Genomic DNA, 18854 nt, shown 5'->3' with positions numbered 1-18854 from the left:
ACAGCAGACCGCCATGGAGCTGCTGGCCATCAAGGGCCTCTCACCCCCTCTAAGGCAGATTTGTTCGTTTGAATGGAATGAGTGCTTTAGATGCAAACAAAGTTTATTGCTGTTTATCTCCCCTTTCTCTCCTCACTATGGGCCGGCCTGCTTAAGCTGCACAATGCCCCCACGGGAGCAGGGGGCAGGATGCAGCCGATCGCATCACCCCCCAGACAGCCTCCCTTTCAAGGACATAATGAGAATATTCCAAGGAAGATCCTGAACCCGGCAGGGCCATTCAGCAGGGGTCAACCAGGCAAGGAGAGGCATTTTAGATTCAACCAATTTGCCCTGTAGAAGTGAAAGGAATGCCAAATTCTGTGGCTGTTCTTCGTGAGCTCCATGGGGAAGGTGGGGTGGGGGGGAGAGGTCACGCAAGCTTTCACCGGGGTCTTCATGGGTGCATGGATCACGGAGCAGAGACCATATGCGTTTAAGCCTGGTCTGCGTGCCCGCTAGGTCCCACTCCCAGAATGCCTCACTCACCACCTGGGGACAGGGACGGACATTAAATGCGTCCCCCTCAGAAAGGCCAAAGCACACACATGCACAAACTCGAGCATGTGTGTTTGCATGTACTCACTCAATCATATACATATGCACATACTGACACAAAAAACACATACACATTCACTCACTTACTCACGCGCGCACGCGCACACAGACACACAGACACACAGACACACAGACACACACACACACACACACACACACACACTTGCCTCAGAGCCACTTGTGCTCAGGAAGTCATCATGTCATGAGCAGCACCTTCCAGGAGACCTGCACTGTCACATCAGGTGACAGCATGACGCTCCACAATGACAAGGCAAGACTAAGGACTGTGTGCAACTCGGAGATGGAAAAACCCGAGGAAATCACTGGCCGAGATCAAACCTCTAGAATCTTCTTGACACAATGACAACTGATGACACTTGTTACTAAGACTGTAGCCCCAAGGCAACCTGGGAAAATATATTACAGGTAACTTCCTTTAAAAAAAAACAAGAACCTCAAAGTCTTTTTGATGACTTAACTGTGGAGTAAATTGATTTATTTGAAGACGTTTTAGAGTGGAGTTTTACAGGGATTCTTTGAAGACAGATGCAACGGGATTTATGCAGGAATGCTACTGGAGGCTGACCCAGTGTTTGAAGATTAATAATAAAAAAGATTACCTTTATCAGGTACTGAACTGACTACTGGAGGGTATCCATGTGTTTGATTAAAAACTAGCTTTTAAGCACACAGGTGCAACCAAATGAAATTTGGAAACTTCACAGCAATGGCAAACAAATGTGTCTTAACATGTTGTCTGTATGAAACTGTGATCATATCAAATCAATAGATAAACTGAACTGAAACAGGGTTAAGGATGTGGTGTAAAATGCTGAAAATGTGTGAAAAAAAGCTCAAGGGGAAAAAATCACTAATGTTCAGCTGTGTGCCATGAAAGGTATGTTTTACAGGTCTGTTCTGCTAACAGACTCCAGGGGGTCATATTAGGATTACAGCACAAAATGTTCTCAAGCATACATAAAACTTAGATTATGGAAAATAGTACATAAAACTGGAACTGGAATACATTTTTCAACCTCTCCAAGACTCCACATGAAGTGTGGTCTTTCTTACCTGCTCATAGAATTTATTGTGAGCAACATAGTATTGGGCATCGAAGGACTCCTCTGTCACCAGCACGTGCTGTCTTTCTCCAACCTGCAGGAGGAGAGAGGGGGGGGGGGGGGGGGGAGAGAGAGAGAGTGGGGGAGAGAGGGGGAGAGAAAGAGAGAGCACTGGTTACCTCAATTTCCATTAGGCTTGAATTTAGGCATACCCACCTTGGTCTAAATGAGCACTCCAACGGCTTTATCACCCAAGTCTTTTTTAATGTCTGCCTTCCAGGCATAGCAGCAAAAATACGATTTTTATTACCTTGTAATAAAAAAAAGAGCTGACATATAGACTCAACCTCTCAATTTTTCCAATTGTGTGGCTTCTGACAGCAGTCCTTTACAATGTTCCCTATCCTCATACAGTGCGCAATGTTCATGTTATTAAAATGTGTTAATAGGAAATGAAGACAAAAAAACTGGTGAATAGGAACATGCCCTGTCTGTCAATGAACCCATCACTTGTGCATGTGGTACAGGGGAACGCACAAAAGGAGAGATGTTATCGGGGTTCAAACTCCATTGATGGTATCCATTAGTATATCAAATACAGAAATACAGCCCAATGAAATGAGCATGGACCGTGCTTTTTTGCACTCTCCCTCTTGATGAACTAATGAACCAGTGTCAGATTCTGATTGTGGAAATAATTGCAAAAGCTGCTCACATGGAAACAACCTAGGAGGGAAAATATTTGTGAGGGTTTTTTTTGCACAGTAAATTGTGAGTTATTTACCATTGATTTAAATTCATAGGTGCTGCCTGACTGAAATGCGTCTGTAGCCATGTGGTATTGAGACCTAGCTCTCCAGTTTAGTAAAGATGCATGTCCAGGTGAGGTACCTGGATGGTGAGCCTGGTTTCATGCTGACAGTGTGAAATCTACTATACTTTTGCTGCTGAAAACATTGAATAAACCAAGAAGAATGAACTCACAATCATGCAGAGACTAGCAAACATCAAACCCTTTGTTACATGTAACACAGCCTGGATATTTAAACAGACTATGGTGAGAGGAGGACACCTCATCTATCTGACAAAGCATCATCCACCCTGGTGGCTGGAGTCTCAGACTGTAATTGGATTTACACAGTGCATGGGTTTCCTTTTCTGTGGCCAGGTCCTTAAAACCACTCACAAACCACTGGCCTCAATGCCACGTGGGCCTGATGGACTACATGTAACTACTTTCAGAAGTTAACCACTTAAAGCAGTGTACTGTAGCTGCGGCTGGGAATCAAAATGCAAGATCTAATATAGACAGAGATATACTGAATCGTCTCTGTACAGCGCAAGTAGTTACTGTAGGTTACTGGGGAGATATGACAGCACGTGGATTTTGTGCATAAAAAACATTCATGAAAACACACACACACTCACACACACACACATACACAACCTTCTCTAAATGCACATGTACATCTGCAATAAGTGTTTGTGCACTGCGCCACTTAAAATAAAGAAAAAAAAAGCCATCTACTCTAATCCTCTGAGACAACTAAAATGGAGAGCTGTGAATCCAAACTGCATTCGCTTTATTTAAGGGGAAGGGTAGCATCTGGCCCTCTGAAAGGACAAGTAACTGAATGTGCATCACAGAGGCGCTCTCCCACTGAAAGGGGGTCCCTTTGTTTTGGCATCAGGCTTTTATTTGTTTAGGGGTTTTTTTGCAAGCGACAGATGAAAAGGCGACTTGGAGAATGAGGGGCACCTCTCACATACGAGCCTTGTGTGCCTCTGTCTGGCTGCCGGTACGGCTGCTTATTAGGACATGCCCATGCCCCACCCCCTGAAAACTACAAGGGCCATCAGAGACAAAGCGGTCTGCATGCATGCTCTAATTTCATTATGCTCCGCACACAACATGCGCCTCTGTGATGTGGCCAAATAACAGCAGCCAATCTGCCTCCCTAAAATCTGTCCCACACAAAAGAACCTGCTGAAATCAAAACCGTCTTTAACCACATTAAAAAATCGAGGACCTTCTCTGTACCTGTCGTAATGGCCAGCCCTTTTGGAACGCCCCCACTCTTGCATACCTTTCCCAGGCTCACGTACCTGCCGTCTCCCCAGGGTATCCTGGCATTCACTGGGGTCCTTTAAAATGGCAGCCTGCTGTCGTAACGCTTTTGCGAGGCAGGGTTGAGAGGTTAATAGTCACATGGCTCAGTTTGCCCTGTGCTGGTTGAACTCTAATGTGCTGGAACTAAGCTGCTTTGTTTGCCCTTTCCCTTTTCACCTTTCTCAAACCTGGACAAAGCTTCCGAATTCACGCTTCTGGGATTGCGCCCTTGCACTGCACGCGACTGTGGGAGGTGACCGCTGGCCTCTGTCAGTTTGTGCCCTGCGGTCACGTCTGTGCGGTGCGGAAGGTGGACACCGTGTGACCCAACTACTGTGTCATCACTCCTGCTACACAGCTGGGAAAAATGAAACAGAGAACAAAAAAAAAAAAAACCAACCATCTTTTGTAACACATGGGCGACTCATCAATGTGTCCAAAAGGTTCCTCCTGGTAATTGCGACTGCTTGAGAACACTTCATGAAGCACTTTAAAATCATCACTGCACAACTTGGAGGTAATTAGTCTAATGCACTGCATGGAGGAGACTGTACCTCAGGCTCATGGACACTTGAATTTTAAATGTAAAAGGGCCATTCACAGACCTGGAGTGTAGGACTAGGCGGCCTAAGCCAGGCAAATTTTTGTTAAATGAAAGCAAACTGAAATATTTCTACATTCAGCAAAAGAAAAAGACCCTAAAGGACCCAGTTATGAGGATAGGCTCTTTAGCACTTCTTGTACTCGACAAGAATTAACAGTTCATACGTAAGTAGCCTGTGAAATCCCTCTCAGCACAGTAATACCCATACAGGACCAGCCACAGCAATACTGGGACCAGATCAGAACCATGTGAAATAAGTGAGAAAATATGACTTGAAAACATTTAGTTTTTCACTACCCTATAATTTTCAAATAATGTGGTAATTTTAATAAGAACTGTAAAATATCTGCTGCAATATCCTTCCTCAGTGCAGCACTCAGTGTTAGTCAAACAGAGAAAAACCTGAAAATAAAAAGGGACTGCCTAATTTCACAAATTTACGCCTTTTAGAAATTTGTACTCTGAAAACAAACTCATTGTATGGTTGGCTGACCAAAGTTGTATTTAAAACGTACCAAAAGAGGGCCTATGAATGCATGCACTACACAGATAATACTACCGAATCACTTGATAAACCTTAATGAATTTTAAAACAATGTCACAGAGTTTAAGAGTGTTGCATCCTCCAGGATAAGCCTCTATGCTTGTGTGCATGCAAGCTGATTAAAGCTTTAATAATGATTAAATAAAAGGCTAATACATAAATACGATTTCCTCTGTGAAAGATGAGCATTCAAGAGAATGAAACATAAAAATAAAAATTCACTGAAAACATAAAAATCCTTCGGGACAAAACACTTTCTAGAATTCACAAAACAATGTGGCACTTTTTGAAATTACAATGCAAAGGCAGTCATTTAATCTTTGACTTTTTTTTAACCAGATGTCAAACACCAATCTTTCAAATGTCATGGTAAAATGACCATTAATATTCTGCCTACAACAGGAGAAGAAATGTGTACTGTGAACGTTACCCAGAAAACTTCATGTTCTTCCCTAAACCTATTTGACTCCTGCGTCTCCGTTAGGTAAATTGTTATATTTTTTTCTTTTTTCCACCATTCTGCACATGAGAACACTTGGGAACTGCCGAACACCCTCACAAATGCAATATTTCAGCAGCTGCCGGCTCCCGGATCCACGAGAAAGCTTAATGCTGACAGGTGTGGACTGAACATGATTTGGCACTATGTAGGACGGCATCCAGAGAACTGAGGACAAGGAAAAAAAACTTTAACGCCAACGGGTTCGACCTTTGCACCATTCTTGTGTATTGTAATTGTTCTGAAAGGGCATGTGACACGCTTTTTCATGGAGATCAGCTGCCATGGGGCTCCCTCTCACTGAGTGTGTGCGGTCCAAGCAAGCGAGCAGGCGAGTGGTCCGAGAAAGCTGAGGAGCAGACTACGGCTAATGAGTCCTGAGAGATAGTCGCACGGCGGACAAGCTCTCCTTAACCTCCCCCTCTGGGCACTCTGTGAGCCTCTGCAGTGCTGAGAGTCAGGGCTGTGACCAAGTGCGCGGTAACACGGGGGAGAGGCGGTCCAAATCTCCATGTCCATACTGTCGCAGACAAACGTTAGTGTTGTCTTGCTTGTTCGATGATCGAATTTGAGAAACTGCCCATGATGACCTTTTGACCAGTTAAGGACTGACAGTGGTATTCACACACCACCTTTTATAGTCGCGTTCGATGAGTCTTCACAGAGTGTTCTAAACCCGTGTTTCCCAACCCTGCTCCTGGAGGCACACTGTCCTGCATATCTTCTATGTATCCTTCCTGCTTGACTAAATCAGGTGTGCTCAGCTAATCAAAAGTGCCACTGATGAGTTCAGTCAGGTCGGTAGAGCAGGGATAGATAGAAGATATGCAGGACGGTGTGCCTTCAGGAGCAGGGTTGGGAAACGCTGTTCTAAACCATGCATGGCCGGGTTTACACATGCTTGAACAGAAGCAGAAGACACTCACTCAACAGATATTCAAATCTACTTTTCCAATGAGCTGACTGCTGGCAAGGTCATGTCTCAATAGTAGATTCAGCTATTGTTAAGCTGACTAAATGAATGGTTTTACTCCCACAATCAGTATGAATAGGCATGATACCACAAGTCATACCACTATAATCTTTTAAGAAAAAATGTCATTCTCATTTTGAAAGATATTTCATAATAAGAAATGAGCTCTCTGGTCATTATTGGTCACCATGTCAGTATAATATATCCTATTGACAGTTGACAATGCAGGGGCTGACAGAGCTCATATTATATGGTCTCTATTGTCACATATCACCACTGACTATGCAAAACAACATTCAGATACATATTAGATACAATGTAAAACAGAAGCATCTACATCAGGTAGGGGGCTGAAACCCTTTTAGAGACAATTACTACTATTATTATCACTATTGTGGACTGTTATCATGCTCTTAAAAAAAATAATGTGGTATGACACAATGATAATACAGAGACACACAGGGCAGAAACACAATATTCAGGTATTATGGGAAAAATTCTTCGTATAAAAACAGAGCAATAAAAACACAGCGCCTAGCAGTTATGCTCAGGAGCAACAGAAATGTATCATAATAAACTCAAGACGAAGCAAAACAATGACCTATGAAAGTAATGTTACCTTAAGTCAGAGTTTTAATATGTTGCCAAACAATGACTCGTAAGGGCAACATGAATTTGCACCACATTACACAGTTATAGCACCTAATGCTGCATTGCAATCTGATCTCACGTCATTTAAGGACTAGGCAATCAGAACGTGGATGCTGCATGTAGAACAAGTGCGAATTCTACGAAGCAGTTTGAAGACTGAACAGGCATGTTCGATTTTGCTGCAAAACTGTTCCGAGGCCAAGGAAATGATGGCACCAGGAAACAAAACCACAAATAGTGACACACGCATACATTTACATTTAGATTGGTACAGACATCCTTGTCTGGAAATATGCTCCCTTTGCAAGAAACTGATTAATTTCCCCCTGCCTTTAAAGATTCTCTCTAATTACACTCAAGCCTCTACAGGTGCTCTGCTCAGTGGTAACACCCAGCTGTGCTCTGGAGGTGGAGAAAGAAAGGCTTCCTCATAACAAACCACACACAGGCCCTGTCTGTTAAAGGCCAGTTTGTTATGCTCAGCTTGCGAAGGCCAACCTGCATTAAGTTTTTAGGAGGAGTGCATTCCGCGCCTCACGGCGGACTGACTCCTAGTCATGAATTTGTCATGTGGCGCACAGAGGAGGGAGGGAGGGGAATCTGTTTCCACAGGGTAACACAACGGCTTCCCGTTGCCTTGCTGCACTGCAGAGCCAAGGCTGAGGAAACTTGTTGGAAATGGGCAGGGTTTCTGGATGTTTCGCCGCACTTTGAATGAAAAGCCCGTCCCCCAAATCTTCTCGCCTGACCAGCTTTGGACGAGATGCTCCATCTTAATTGACCATTATCCAGGTTGGCGGATTATGCCGCCAAAACAACAGGATGATAATAAAGATGTCAGATTACACTGCAGTAGTGGTGTGCAGTTCGCAAACGAGTCGTTCTTTTTGAATGACTCTTTTTAGTGAGTCGTTCGTACCGGTTCACCAGCACAACTGAGTTCTTTTTTTCTAATTCAGCTGCTCCCAGTCAACTGCATGCAATCAGTCAGAAACCCTTGGTATCACTATGCAGTGCGCACAGCAATGGGCTAATAATCAACAAAGAGCAAAAAAGTGTGGACTAATGCGCCCAAAAAATAGGTTGCAGTAATGTCCGCCTCTTAAGAAAACAGACCAATTATCTTACTAAATTGACAAGTGTTTACATTTACCCCAGTGAAGTAATTATTTTTAATCTTTGTATTACAAACAATCTGAATTTAGTTAAACAGCAGTAGTGTCTCAACCATCAGCCTTCTGCAGCTGCCTCTGTGAAGCTGGCCCTGCATATCATCAGAAAATTAATAAAAATATTACTGTTCATTTAGGCTCTGCAGCTCCATAGCCAGGATGCTTGAGTTTGAAAACCCGAGCTCGAAAGCACAAGTTCGAACTCGGACAGTTCAAGTTCGAAAACCTGAGTTTGAAAGCTCAAGTTTCATGGTTCATGCAGTAGACAAGTCTACCCAAACTCGTGGCTCAGCTTGCGTTCCACGGTTCATACAACAGAGCAGACGATTCTACCCGAAGACACCCGAAGACTTAACTCATGTTCTGGGTCATTCTGTCAATTCAGTGGATACACCATTATCCAGCCAGTATCCACCAGTATCCCATAAGGTCTAGCTATCAGATACTTTCTTTGACAGTTTGGAAATAAGGAAGTAAGAGGCTTAAAGACGCACAGGCTGTTGCATGATGAAATCGAAATGTATGTATGCTTAAATGATGCGGTCAGTTGGTTTATTTTACCTCATAAAATCCAGGCTGTGGCATGACGAAAAGTCGAACGTTTTATCTAGGTCTATTTAAATAATGGACCCAATTCACTTTCAATCACTGGATAGGCTTTAATTCAAAACTGTAAAAAGTTCTTGCAAAACAATGAAATCAGAACAAAAGTAGTTTATTACTTGAATAATCAAGCAACAATACAAAATAAAATAGCTTGAATAAAATAACGGACATAAAACTGAATACAATATATAAATACAAATTTAGTATGAACTAAACACAGAAACAAAAATAAGCACAATGATTTTTTAAATACATTTTTATAACTTGAATGAATATATGTGAGTATGTAAATTTACATGAATGTAAATATAAAAGGAACATTAGCAAAGAAGAAATAAATAGCTTTACTGAAATTATGCAAAGTTTAAGTAATTATTTCATTAACATTAGATTTGTACACGGCCTTTTGGATTCAACGTAAAGCTTCAGCAAGTGCCGTAAACTGAAGAAACGAGTGAGGAGACGTACCAGAAGTGCAAAAGAATCAAAAACCCCGAAAACCCGAAAAAACCCAGTTCAGTTTCTTGAACTGTTCGAAAGAATCGGTTCACTAAAATGAATAGAACTGCCCACCACTACATTGCAGTGAGCAGATCCCCGATCCCGATATGGGGGCAATCTGATGGGACGGAAAGCACACAACAGGATTCAATTGCCAAGAAGGCTGTTTGTCGAGGAAGTCCTCTGTTTACATGTCACTGGGTAGAAAAACAAATTTGAAGCTCTCTGGATTTGAATCTATTGACAAATAATAATTACATTGGTCCAGTACAAACAAGGCACTAATCTTCTGCGCTCCACGGATGAGGAGTGAGAATCAGAATATTCAGATCATACAAGGGGGAGTTTTACACCCCATGAAGGGAGAATAAATCGCCCCTTTTCAAATACACGGATCCCTCGGGTCTGTCAGCCTTATCAACGTTGGCCAACTATTCCTCACGGACCGATGCTATGCGTGTACATAAGAGCATGTTTATTCACGGTCCGAGGAGCTAAATTGGTTTCAGCCAAAAGACAGGAAACATCTTGCGTAGATCTTTGGGATAACATCTTTAATTGATAATTAATCCGTGCGACAGACGCCATATTCTGTGGTACCTCCCGCCAATAATGACTACTGCACTACATTCCTCATTTCGTGGTATCCCCCACCCCTGTGTTCCCATGATCCCTTTAATCTGAGTTGCTATGGCTATGTTTCTTGAACAGTTAGTCTAGCCCTCACCAACCCTGGGAGTTGTTACCACCATGTCGGGTGGCGAACAACCCCTCCGCAATTATGCCAGGGTACAGCCTTCTGATGTGTCCTCCAGCTAATGCAGCGCTAACCCCCTGCTCGCCTTCTTTCACATTAATCTGGGCTCCAGCCTTCCAAATGAACAGAAAGGCTACAGAGGATCTCAGGAGAGCCTTCTCTCTTTATTTCAGTCTGGTGTGTAGATGTGTACAGCAATGGGAAATGAAATTATAAAACAAGAAGTGTTATTAATGCCGGTTTACCATCCAGCCCTGAAGGCGTGCCAGAATCTCTACCCAACATAAATACATAAAGATAAATGCACCATTTTGTGCAAAAAAAATAATAAAACAAACAAATAGGTTGTGTTACAGAATAAGGAGCAGAAGACATTGCTGAGTTGCTGAGAGCATATTAACTGCAAAGCATGCTTGAAAGAGCGATTGCCTAGCTGATGTTATTCCAAAGAAGTAAAGAGCCAATTCTGTCATTTACAGAGAGGTTTATACTACAAGAGCAATGTATATTTGCGCATGAGGACAGAGATACAACACAGCAAATGGCAAAGAGCAAAGAGCACTAAGCAGTTGTATGAACTTCATGGGGCTGTGAATTTGCAGGAACAATGTTATGAACACAATACTGCAGACTGACAGAAGATTGTACAGGCCTATGGATGTCCGTGTGTGAGCTTAGTTTGTTTCAGGGAGTTGAGCTCTACCATCAGTCCTGTTCTTAAGCTCCGTTAGGAAGTCTGGGTGAATACTGTGTGCTTCCCATGGCATGGAAAGCCTATACAAGATCTAACAGCTTTGGCCAAATGATGTCCAGCAAAGGAAGGTGGAGCCCTGGGGTGCCCCGGTGACCCGGTGACCCGGTGACCCCGGGGTCAGGGATCACTGCCAACAGAGGCCCAGCCATGTAATGTCCGGCCCCACTCCACTAAGCTAGTTGCACCGCAGGGCGTTGCTATGGGCATCACGCCCCACGACATCAGAGGGAATGTGCGCTCAAGGGGCATGGCCTTGTCACCACTGCATGGTGAACCTTGTGCGGCCGTTTCAGAGCAAGACCCTACCTCCTGGTCAATTAACAGGTGTTACTGTTCAATTTAAAACCAGTCACCCATGGTGGTGAAGGAAAAACTAAAATTGGTTTAAAAAAATTAGCTGTGGAACATTTTGTAAGACAGTCTTCCTTCATACCTTCATTTTGAGTGGAAAAAATAACAGCAGGCTGAAGTCTCAATGGAAGTTTTTGAAATCAATACTTTTTTTAATAGAGCAGATGAACTAGAGTCGCAGTTCCCCAAGTACAGACCAGTAGTACCCATGGATAATGGATAAGGATAACATTTACACCATGTAGGAACATGTAGGAACACAAAATATTGTTTATAATCCCAAGAAAGTACTGTTTGTTTGGAACGATAATATATTCGTGAAAAGAACTGGTCAGTGCCACTCCCAGTGTCTCTGTGACTTCTTACAGAATACGCAATCTGGTTTGGCAGTTCTATTGCTTGGCTATTCTCCCACTGAGGTAGAAATCCATCAAGGGCTTGTATGACCAATCTAAAGGACCTGGCCTCAAAACAGCTTACTATACATGGTTTGAGTAAGAATAATCAAGAATCGTGACCATCACAGAATGATTACTCCTGCTGAACTTTGCAGAAAAGATGCTCATTCGTTCTGACATTTGCAGGATTAAATGGTTTTTAAATGGTTCAGTTTTTTGTGATTTTATTTCAATTTTATGCAGGGTCGTTAGGCTGTTGTTCATGAATTCCCATGAGAAAGCAAATCAACAAGGTGTTTGCAAATCAACAGGTGTTTGAATGGTTATCTGAGTAATCAATTGGTGATTAATCAAGTAATCAAGTACTCAGTCTCATCCCTAATTGAATCAGGCACTAACTGGAGGAACTTCTGTCACTCCTTTTTACTTAGACAGGTTGTTGTTGCAGGAGGTGTTCAAGGTATATTCAAGGTATTGTTACTCACTGCACGTCAAACCCACCTAGCAGTAATAAACCACAACCCGTCAAATAATGCTAACCAGCAGCAAAGTCATTTCATGGAAGTTTTCTGTTTTTATTTTGGGGTGGGGGAAAGCACTGAATTACTTATAAGCAGACAATGCATTATATATGAACATATTCTGTCTTAATGAGAACATCTGGGAGGGACGGCCTGCAATCTGTGGCAGGATTGCTTGATGCTTATATGGGCTATTTAAATTGATCTGCTGTGCCAAAAAAGTATTATGCTGCTTATGTTGTATTGTTGTGAGTGTTCGTCTGAACTTGCTCCACTACCAATCGAAACACAGCCAATTAATTTCAGTTGCATATGGGCTGGAATGAATTCTTATTCTCACCGTGTGCTGTATCTTTGCACATATAATGGTGCACTGTAATTCCTGCAGGAGAGATGGAGAGACAGATGCATGCTCTGCTGAAATGCTGGAATAGCACTTCATTGTAATGCTTCATTAGCATTCATCGAAATCGACCATTAACATAAAAGGAATCATGACACAAAATATACAGTGCTGATATCCTCAGCATGGAGTGGAGATCTGTGGAGATATAACAGTACTGGGGAAAAAAGCTGTCAGTAAAAAAAGTTTTTCTTTGTAGCTGTAATTCGAAACTGCATGGTTGTGCATAAGCTTTTGCTGGGCTTCAGCCAGCCCCCCTCAACTCCGCCCCGGTCCTACAGACACATGGGTAGGCCTGCGCGGCAGCATTGATTGTGGCAGCGCACCCCGAGTCTCCGCTTAAGCATCACATTACAGCTGCACGCCAGACCGCAGCACAGCTACACTGGACAAGCTGCAGCTAGGGTGTGTTTGGCTTGGCCTGTGCTCGCCAGCAGACCAACGCTTCTTTCGCTCTTTCCAGGAGTTGGCCAGAGAGAGGGGGGAAAGATGATGGTCCCTGCTGGTTTTCTTCTACAGACTTACATCAGTAACCAGAGATACCCTTCCTTTAATGAAGCAGGTAACTTGCCCAGAGTGCAAGCTTTGGGTTTACCCTTTTTGAGGAGAAGAAAATATAGACTGCTTCACAAAATGTTCAGTGCAACTACATCAAATACAATACTACAACAAAACCAAGGAAACAGGGTATCTATAAGTAATATGCAACTAGAGGATGGACTATATTAAGAACTCCACTACTTTTAAAAGGAGAAACAAAAAACTTGGCTCTCCATTAATGCTACATTTACTAATCCTGACACACGTGCAGCCCATCTGCATTTTGCTGACTAATACTGCTTTTCAGTGAGGAGGACAAAGGGCAGTAAGAAGTGACTGCGGGCTTGGGGGCTGTAATGGTTCTTTGCCCCAATGAGCTCAGACAGAGAGCATGGCCGCGGGCGCACGCTGTTCCTCCTGTGCCCTCTCCTCCAGCGCCTCCCTGGTCTCCCGTGGTGTTTCTGCTGCAGTACGCACAGCGGACCTGCCTCTTGCCCCCACCTCTCCTTCCCAAACACACCTTCCATCTGCTCTGGGTCCCATAGCTCAAACGGGCTCAAAGCCGGGCCAGAGACAAAATGCTACTCCACAAAACAAACAAAACAAAACAAAACACCAGGAAAAAATTTAAATAAAAAACCCTGGTTAGGGGTCCGCGTGCTGCTCGGCTGTGGCAGTGCTATTGCAGGGGTTTTGGGGAGGCTGGTGCAAGAGGGGAGAGATTAGATGGAACAGAAATACAGCCGGCCTCTAATGGTGCCTAATTAGCATAACAAAAGAGTGGGAGCGCCTCAGTCTCTCACCACTGGGCTACGCATCTCATTATGGACAGCTGAATAACAATTATCAAGTCCCCCCATGAACAGTACTTGGCAGGCCTCTGTGTGAGGCCCTGGTCCTTGCCAGCTCACTAATGCTTTCTTGGCTCTTTGTGTTTGTGTTTTTTTTTCCCCCTGTGTTCTGTCTTGGAACAGGTTTCATGGAGCAAGAGGTATTTTGCTGTGTTGCCTATCATGCACCTGCAGCTAATGCCCCCCCCCCCTCAAATGCTGCAGCCTTGCAAAGCCACTCCCCTCTCCAGCCCAGGGCTGTGGAAATACAATCGCTTTAATTATTTACAATTACTCGCCCACTAGACAGCATCGACCCCCTCGCATGGCCATGCAAATGATGTGAGGGGGGGAGAGTAGGATTATTATCATTAATGATGAATGCCAAGACACTCCACAGAGGAGGCAGCTGCTTCTGTTCCTGGGCTGTTGATGTAATCGTAAATAACGATAACATCAATTACATTATTAGGCACGTTTCAAAACTTCTGGCCCCTCCCTTTGTTTTTTTAAAAAATATATGGCACTGAAGAGGGTGAAAAAAATTAAACAGATCCAAGATAGGGACTGAACTGGGGGCAGATCTGGAAAAAAAATCACAGAAAGCAGAAAATGGGCTGAGATGTCAAGTTGCTGTGTGCTACACATCTGTACTTCGTACTCCCAACATTTTTTTTACTCTGCTGAAAATCCTAATCAACTTCTTTTAAGTGCATTTCAGTGCTTGGTTGATTTGCTACAAGGCGACACAGCTGGCACTGCATTCAGTCACTGGAATGACAAATCCAGTTTGTCACCGAGGAGCACAATACGGTAGCTGCACCCCTCGGCCTCCATCCACAGGCAGTGTGTGTTGTTACAGCTGCTACAGGCAATTATGTCTGGGGGTTGTGACGGCAATGCAGTGCTGTGGAGGCTTTCAGAACGCTCAAAACCATTTCAGTCAGCAATGGATATCCCTCCCCTCCACTAAAAACACCGCTAAGGCCTGCAGATCCACACATAGCTGCAATCCTTATATTATTTTATTATCAAATGGAATGCGCATTACACAGAATAATACCCATCACATGGAATACATACATCATATTATACGATGATAATTCATGAAATGAAACCACACAAGTCAGAGACTCTCACCAGGGACTGCAATGGCACTACAATGAGGCTTTCAAATACCTGATAACTTTGCCACAGCCAAGCTCTTCTCAAGTGTATCCAGCACAATAATTCACAGTCTAAGGTGCTTGTTAGCAGCCGTGTGTCCAGCAGTGAGGAAGTCCTTAGCGACCTTTGATTACTCCATCAGTCAGGCCTCAGCTTAGCTCAGAGCTGAGGGTCTCCAGTCACGTCAGAGGACATGAAGCAACAGTGTAGTACACACATATACTGCACAGAACACCGTAACAGATCAAACCACGTGTGGCAGTCACTGACCGTGGTTATAAACAACAGACCGTCATGCTGTAAATGCCGAAAACAACTCTCCAGGTTTCAAAGCGCCCTCTATTACATATAACTAATTTAGAAATAAAAAGGAAATAAATCAGAGCACTTCATGTAAGTCATGTTTATTTATGAAACTAATGGCCCTGGTTGAAAGCAGAGGGAAAAAGAGGAAGTGCTAGCAGAGGAAAGTCAGGGTGTGGAGACACAGATGACAGACCATGCAGTAACGAACTGGGGACCAGGAAGTCATTCCATTCTGGTGCTCAGCGCTCATCAGTGGATGCCTTTCAATGTGTTATGTGCACATGTGTTATCTGTATGTTTTTCACACTGGACACAACGCGGGTCCTTGGGAACGCAAGCAAGCTCTTGATCACTCCGTGAGAGTGTGGACACTCTCCACCTACAAGTGTCTTCAATCATTAGGTTTGTTTGTGCTGCCTCCTTTTGCTGAAGGTATAATCTCCCTATGCACAGCGGAAATGTCACACTGATCCAATGTAAATGTCCACAGAAGGCCCAGATGCACTTGGAGCGTGTCTAGCCCTCGTGTGAAGCAGGCCGACATAAGGCAAAAGATCGCACTTGTGAAATTGTTCTGGGGTGTGCAGCTTGCAAGCAGTGCTCTTTTCAAGATGAGGGAGAGGGGCGAGCGTTTCCAGACAAACGAACACCCTGGAAGGCAGAGACAGGAAACCCTGTGTGTGCTCACACTTGAGCTTATTATTTCCTCCCAGGGGAGGCTGTCAGCAGCCATTAACTCTCAGGTTACGGAACCGTGATCTGACCATGGCCCCTTCTTTAACTGTCAGTGGGCTCTTGGTTTCAGCCCTGGAGGGGACTTGGGGTGTCCACAGCGGGTCAGTAATTTGTGATCAGGGAAGAGTTGATCTAATCCAGCCGCCGGGCTGGGCTTCAGTCATGTGTGTGAGTGTGAGTGTGAATGCAAGTGTGTGTGTTTGTAGGGGGAGTCTGGGGGTGGAGTCAGGTGCAGCTCTCTGTCAGGCACACAGAAAGTTCCAGAAGGGGCGGGAACAGTAGGCAAGCACTGCCCAGACAGGCCATGTGCCAGTGTCACATACAATTCTTTCCAGCATATAATTTTTCCCGGGCATTTCCAGTTCCGTCGCTCGGCTGTACATTAAAATGCCTGAGAATTCCAAATAACCAATCACTGCTGACCTGCAACCAGCAGTAACATCCGAGGGAGCAAACATCTGAAAAAACTTTCCGTTAGGAATTTCCATTTCCTATACAACGCATTGTTATAAGTAACACTTGCTACAGGTCCATTAAATCTACGTTTTAAACAGTCTATGGTTACATAGAAAGCTAACTTAATTTTGTAATTACCCGAGGATGAGGTCAACAGATAGTAACAGTATGAACTGTCATGTACAAAGCTGGCTAACTGGCTTAAAATACACTAACTAACGTTGGCTATCCAGCTACAAAGTCAAAAATATTATTAACATTTTATTACATGTGCACAAGCATGAAATATACAGACAAACGGACTTCGTTTTATTACAACAGACGTCCAATAACCTTAGAACCTTATCCAGCTTCAATACTTTTGCAGTTAGCTAGAACGTCTCTAAGCTAGTTAGCTAGCTAATTGCAAAAAGTATTGAAGCAAAAGTATTGAAGCTGTATGGATTAGTACTTAGCTAGCTAGCGGCTATGATGACAAAGTTGACAAAGTTAGCAATCGATACTGAACTTTAAGTGTTTTTAAATATACGCAAGCATTGAATATATGCCAACACAGACAAAACAGACACCGGTTTATTTCAATAATGTTTATTCACACGTTAATTATACAAAACACATCAGACAAAATTAACTTGCATACCACTACACAGTTATAGCTAAACTGTGACGTTGGATGAGTGACGGAACCAGAAATGCCTGGTAAAAATTATATGCTAGGAAGAATTGTACATGACACCAGCCGTGCCACCCCGTGGTGCTTTCCCCAAACCCCCCGATCACTAGCCTGGTGGTGAAACCAGCGGAGAGACACAAGCTCATGGAGGGGATTGCTCAACCGCCATTTGCATCATCCAAAAGCATGTTTGTTCCCCCTCTTCTACAGCCTCTGGAATTTGAGACACAGAGGCAAACCCATTATATTAACAAATTCACAATGGAAATGAACATGCTACTGTACTCCTTTCAGAATGAATAGTCACTCATTTGCATGAATGGCTAAATTCTCATCTGGTTTCAACCAGAAATGCTCCCACTGGCTCCAGTGGGATTTCAAAGCAAAAATGTTTCAAATTAACATTTGCATTGCCTTGATTGATGACAGCTTCTCTTCAGAACAGGAACGGCTTACTCTCAAATCTATGGAATCATTCAAATGCAAGACAAAATATTCCAAAGAGTCACCGATGAAAACATTATATACAGTATAAACACACTGAATACAGGAACCATGGGCCATGCATTGTAGTACACACAGACAAATTGTACTTGACTGACAATATAACATGAAAAATACTTCCCTGTTCCCAAGGGTAGAGGGGGACTTCCTGTGCTCACATAAAAGTAGGACAATACCCATAAACGCAACACAATCACCACCATACATGGAGTCCAAAAACCAGTACTCACAATAGTCTATGCGCTATCTACAGCATGCTGCTGCAGTAGGTAATGGCAGGCAGCCAGGTGTAGGTGTTTACCAAATGAGAGACCCTAATTGTTCTCGTAAATCTTCTCTCCTTTGCCCCCCTCTCTCCTAACTGACTCCATGAATTTCCTTACACGAAATCAAAGGGCTGCTTTACAGTGTCTTTAAAATGTTTTTAAATGCAGACTAGAGGAGTGCTCTGGCGGGCCAACCTGCATGCCAGACAGCTTGAGGAAGTGAGCCGCTGTGTGCAATACGTATCGTGACCATGAGTCGAAAGGAACGCACCACTTCCTGTTGTCTGAGGCTAGGTCCCTGGGGAGAGGCTGTGAGTCTCAAGGCTCTACTAATTGCATCCTATAGCTGGAGCTGGAGCCGGGCCAGCAGCAGGGCCAGGGCCCCCCGAAATGGCCAGCACGCACAGACATGGCAGGCGTACCTCCGCGGGTGAGCAGAGGGCTTAGGGCTGCACTGCACAGAGCAGAGAGCTACAGGTAGGCCTCACGGCAATGGCCTATGCCAAGCTGCTCTGCTGTCCATGTGCCAGGACTCAAAAACACCCCTTTTACAGTCAGGCCCTGCCCCATGAGAAGAGCACAACAAGAATTTATTTAAGCTTTCTTCTACCAGGAAGGTCCCACTCAGATTAAAAAACCTTGATAATAATACTCAAAACCACCAGCCCCATCACCAACTGCCTTCAACTGCACGAGAGAAAAGACTGCTATTCTACAGATTCCACAGACTGCTCTGGTTTACACCCAGTGGAATGAAAGTATTAAGGTAAAAAAAATTGAGGTTTATTAATGTGCAATACAAAACAAAAATAACACAAGGAATGGAGAATCAATACATATTCAATACGCAGACTACAGTGCAACTGTTTCTG

General features: G+C 43.7%; 1 protein-coding gene across 1 annotated transcript in view; it reads right to left on the bottom strand.

The window, feature by feature from the left end:
* The window catches only part of cdkal1 (CDK5 regulatory subunit associated protein 1-like 1), a 315495-nt gene that overhangs the window by 17432 nt on the left and 279209 nt on the right, over positions 1–18854 (bottom strand). Inside the window, exon 13 of the mRNA XM_036537880.1 lies at positions 1672–1755. Coding sequence (XP_036393773.1) covers positions 1672–1755 — 84 coding nt within the window. The remainder of the gene's footprint in view (positions 1–1671; positions 1756–18854) is intronic.

This window comes from Megalops cyprinoides, chromosome 10 (assembly GCF_013368585.1).
Source record: "Megalops cyprinoides isolate fMegCyp1 chromosome 10, fMegCyp1.pri, whole genome shotgun sequence".
In the NCBI taxonomy this organism is placed as follows: Eukaryota; Metazoa; Chordata; class Actinopteri; order Elopiformes; family Megalopidae; genus Megalops; species Megalops cyprinoides.
This window is presented reverse-complemented; position numbering and strand designations above follow the sequence as displayed.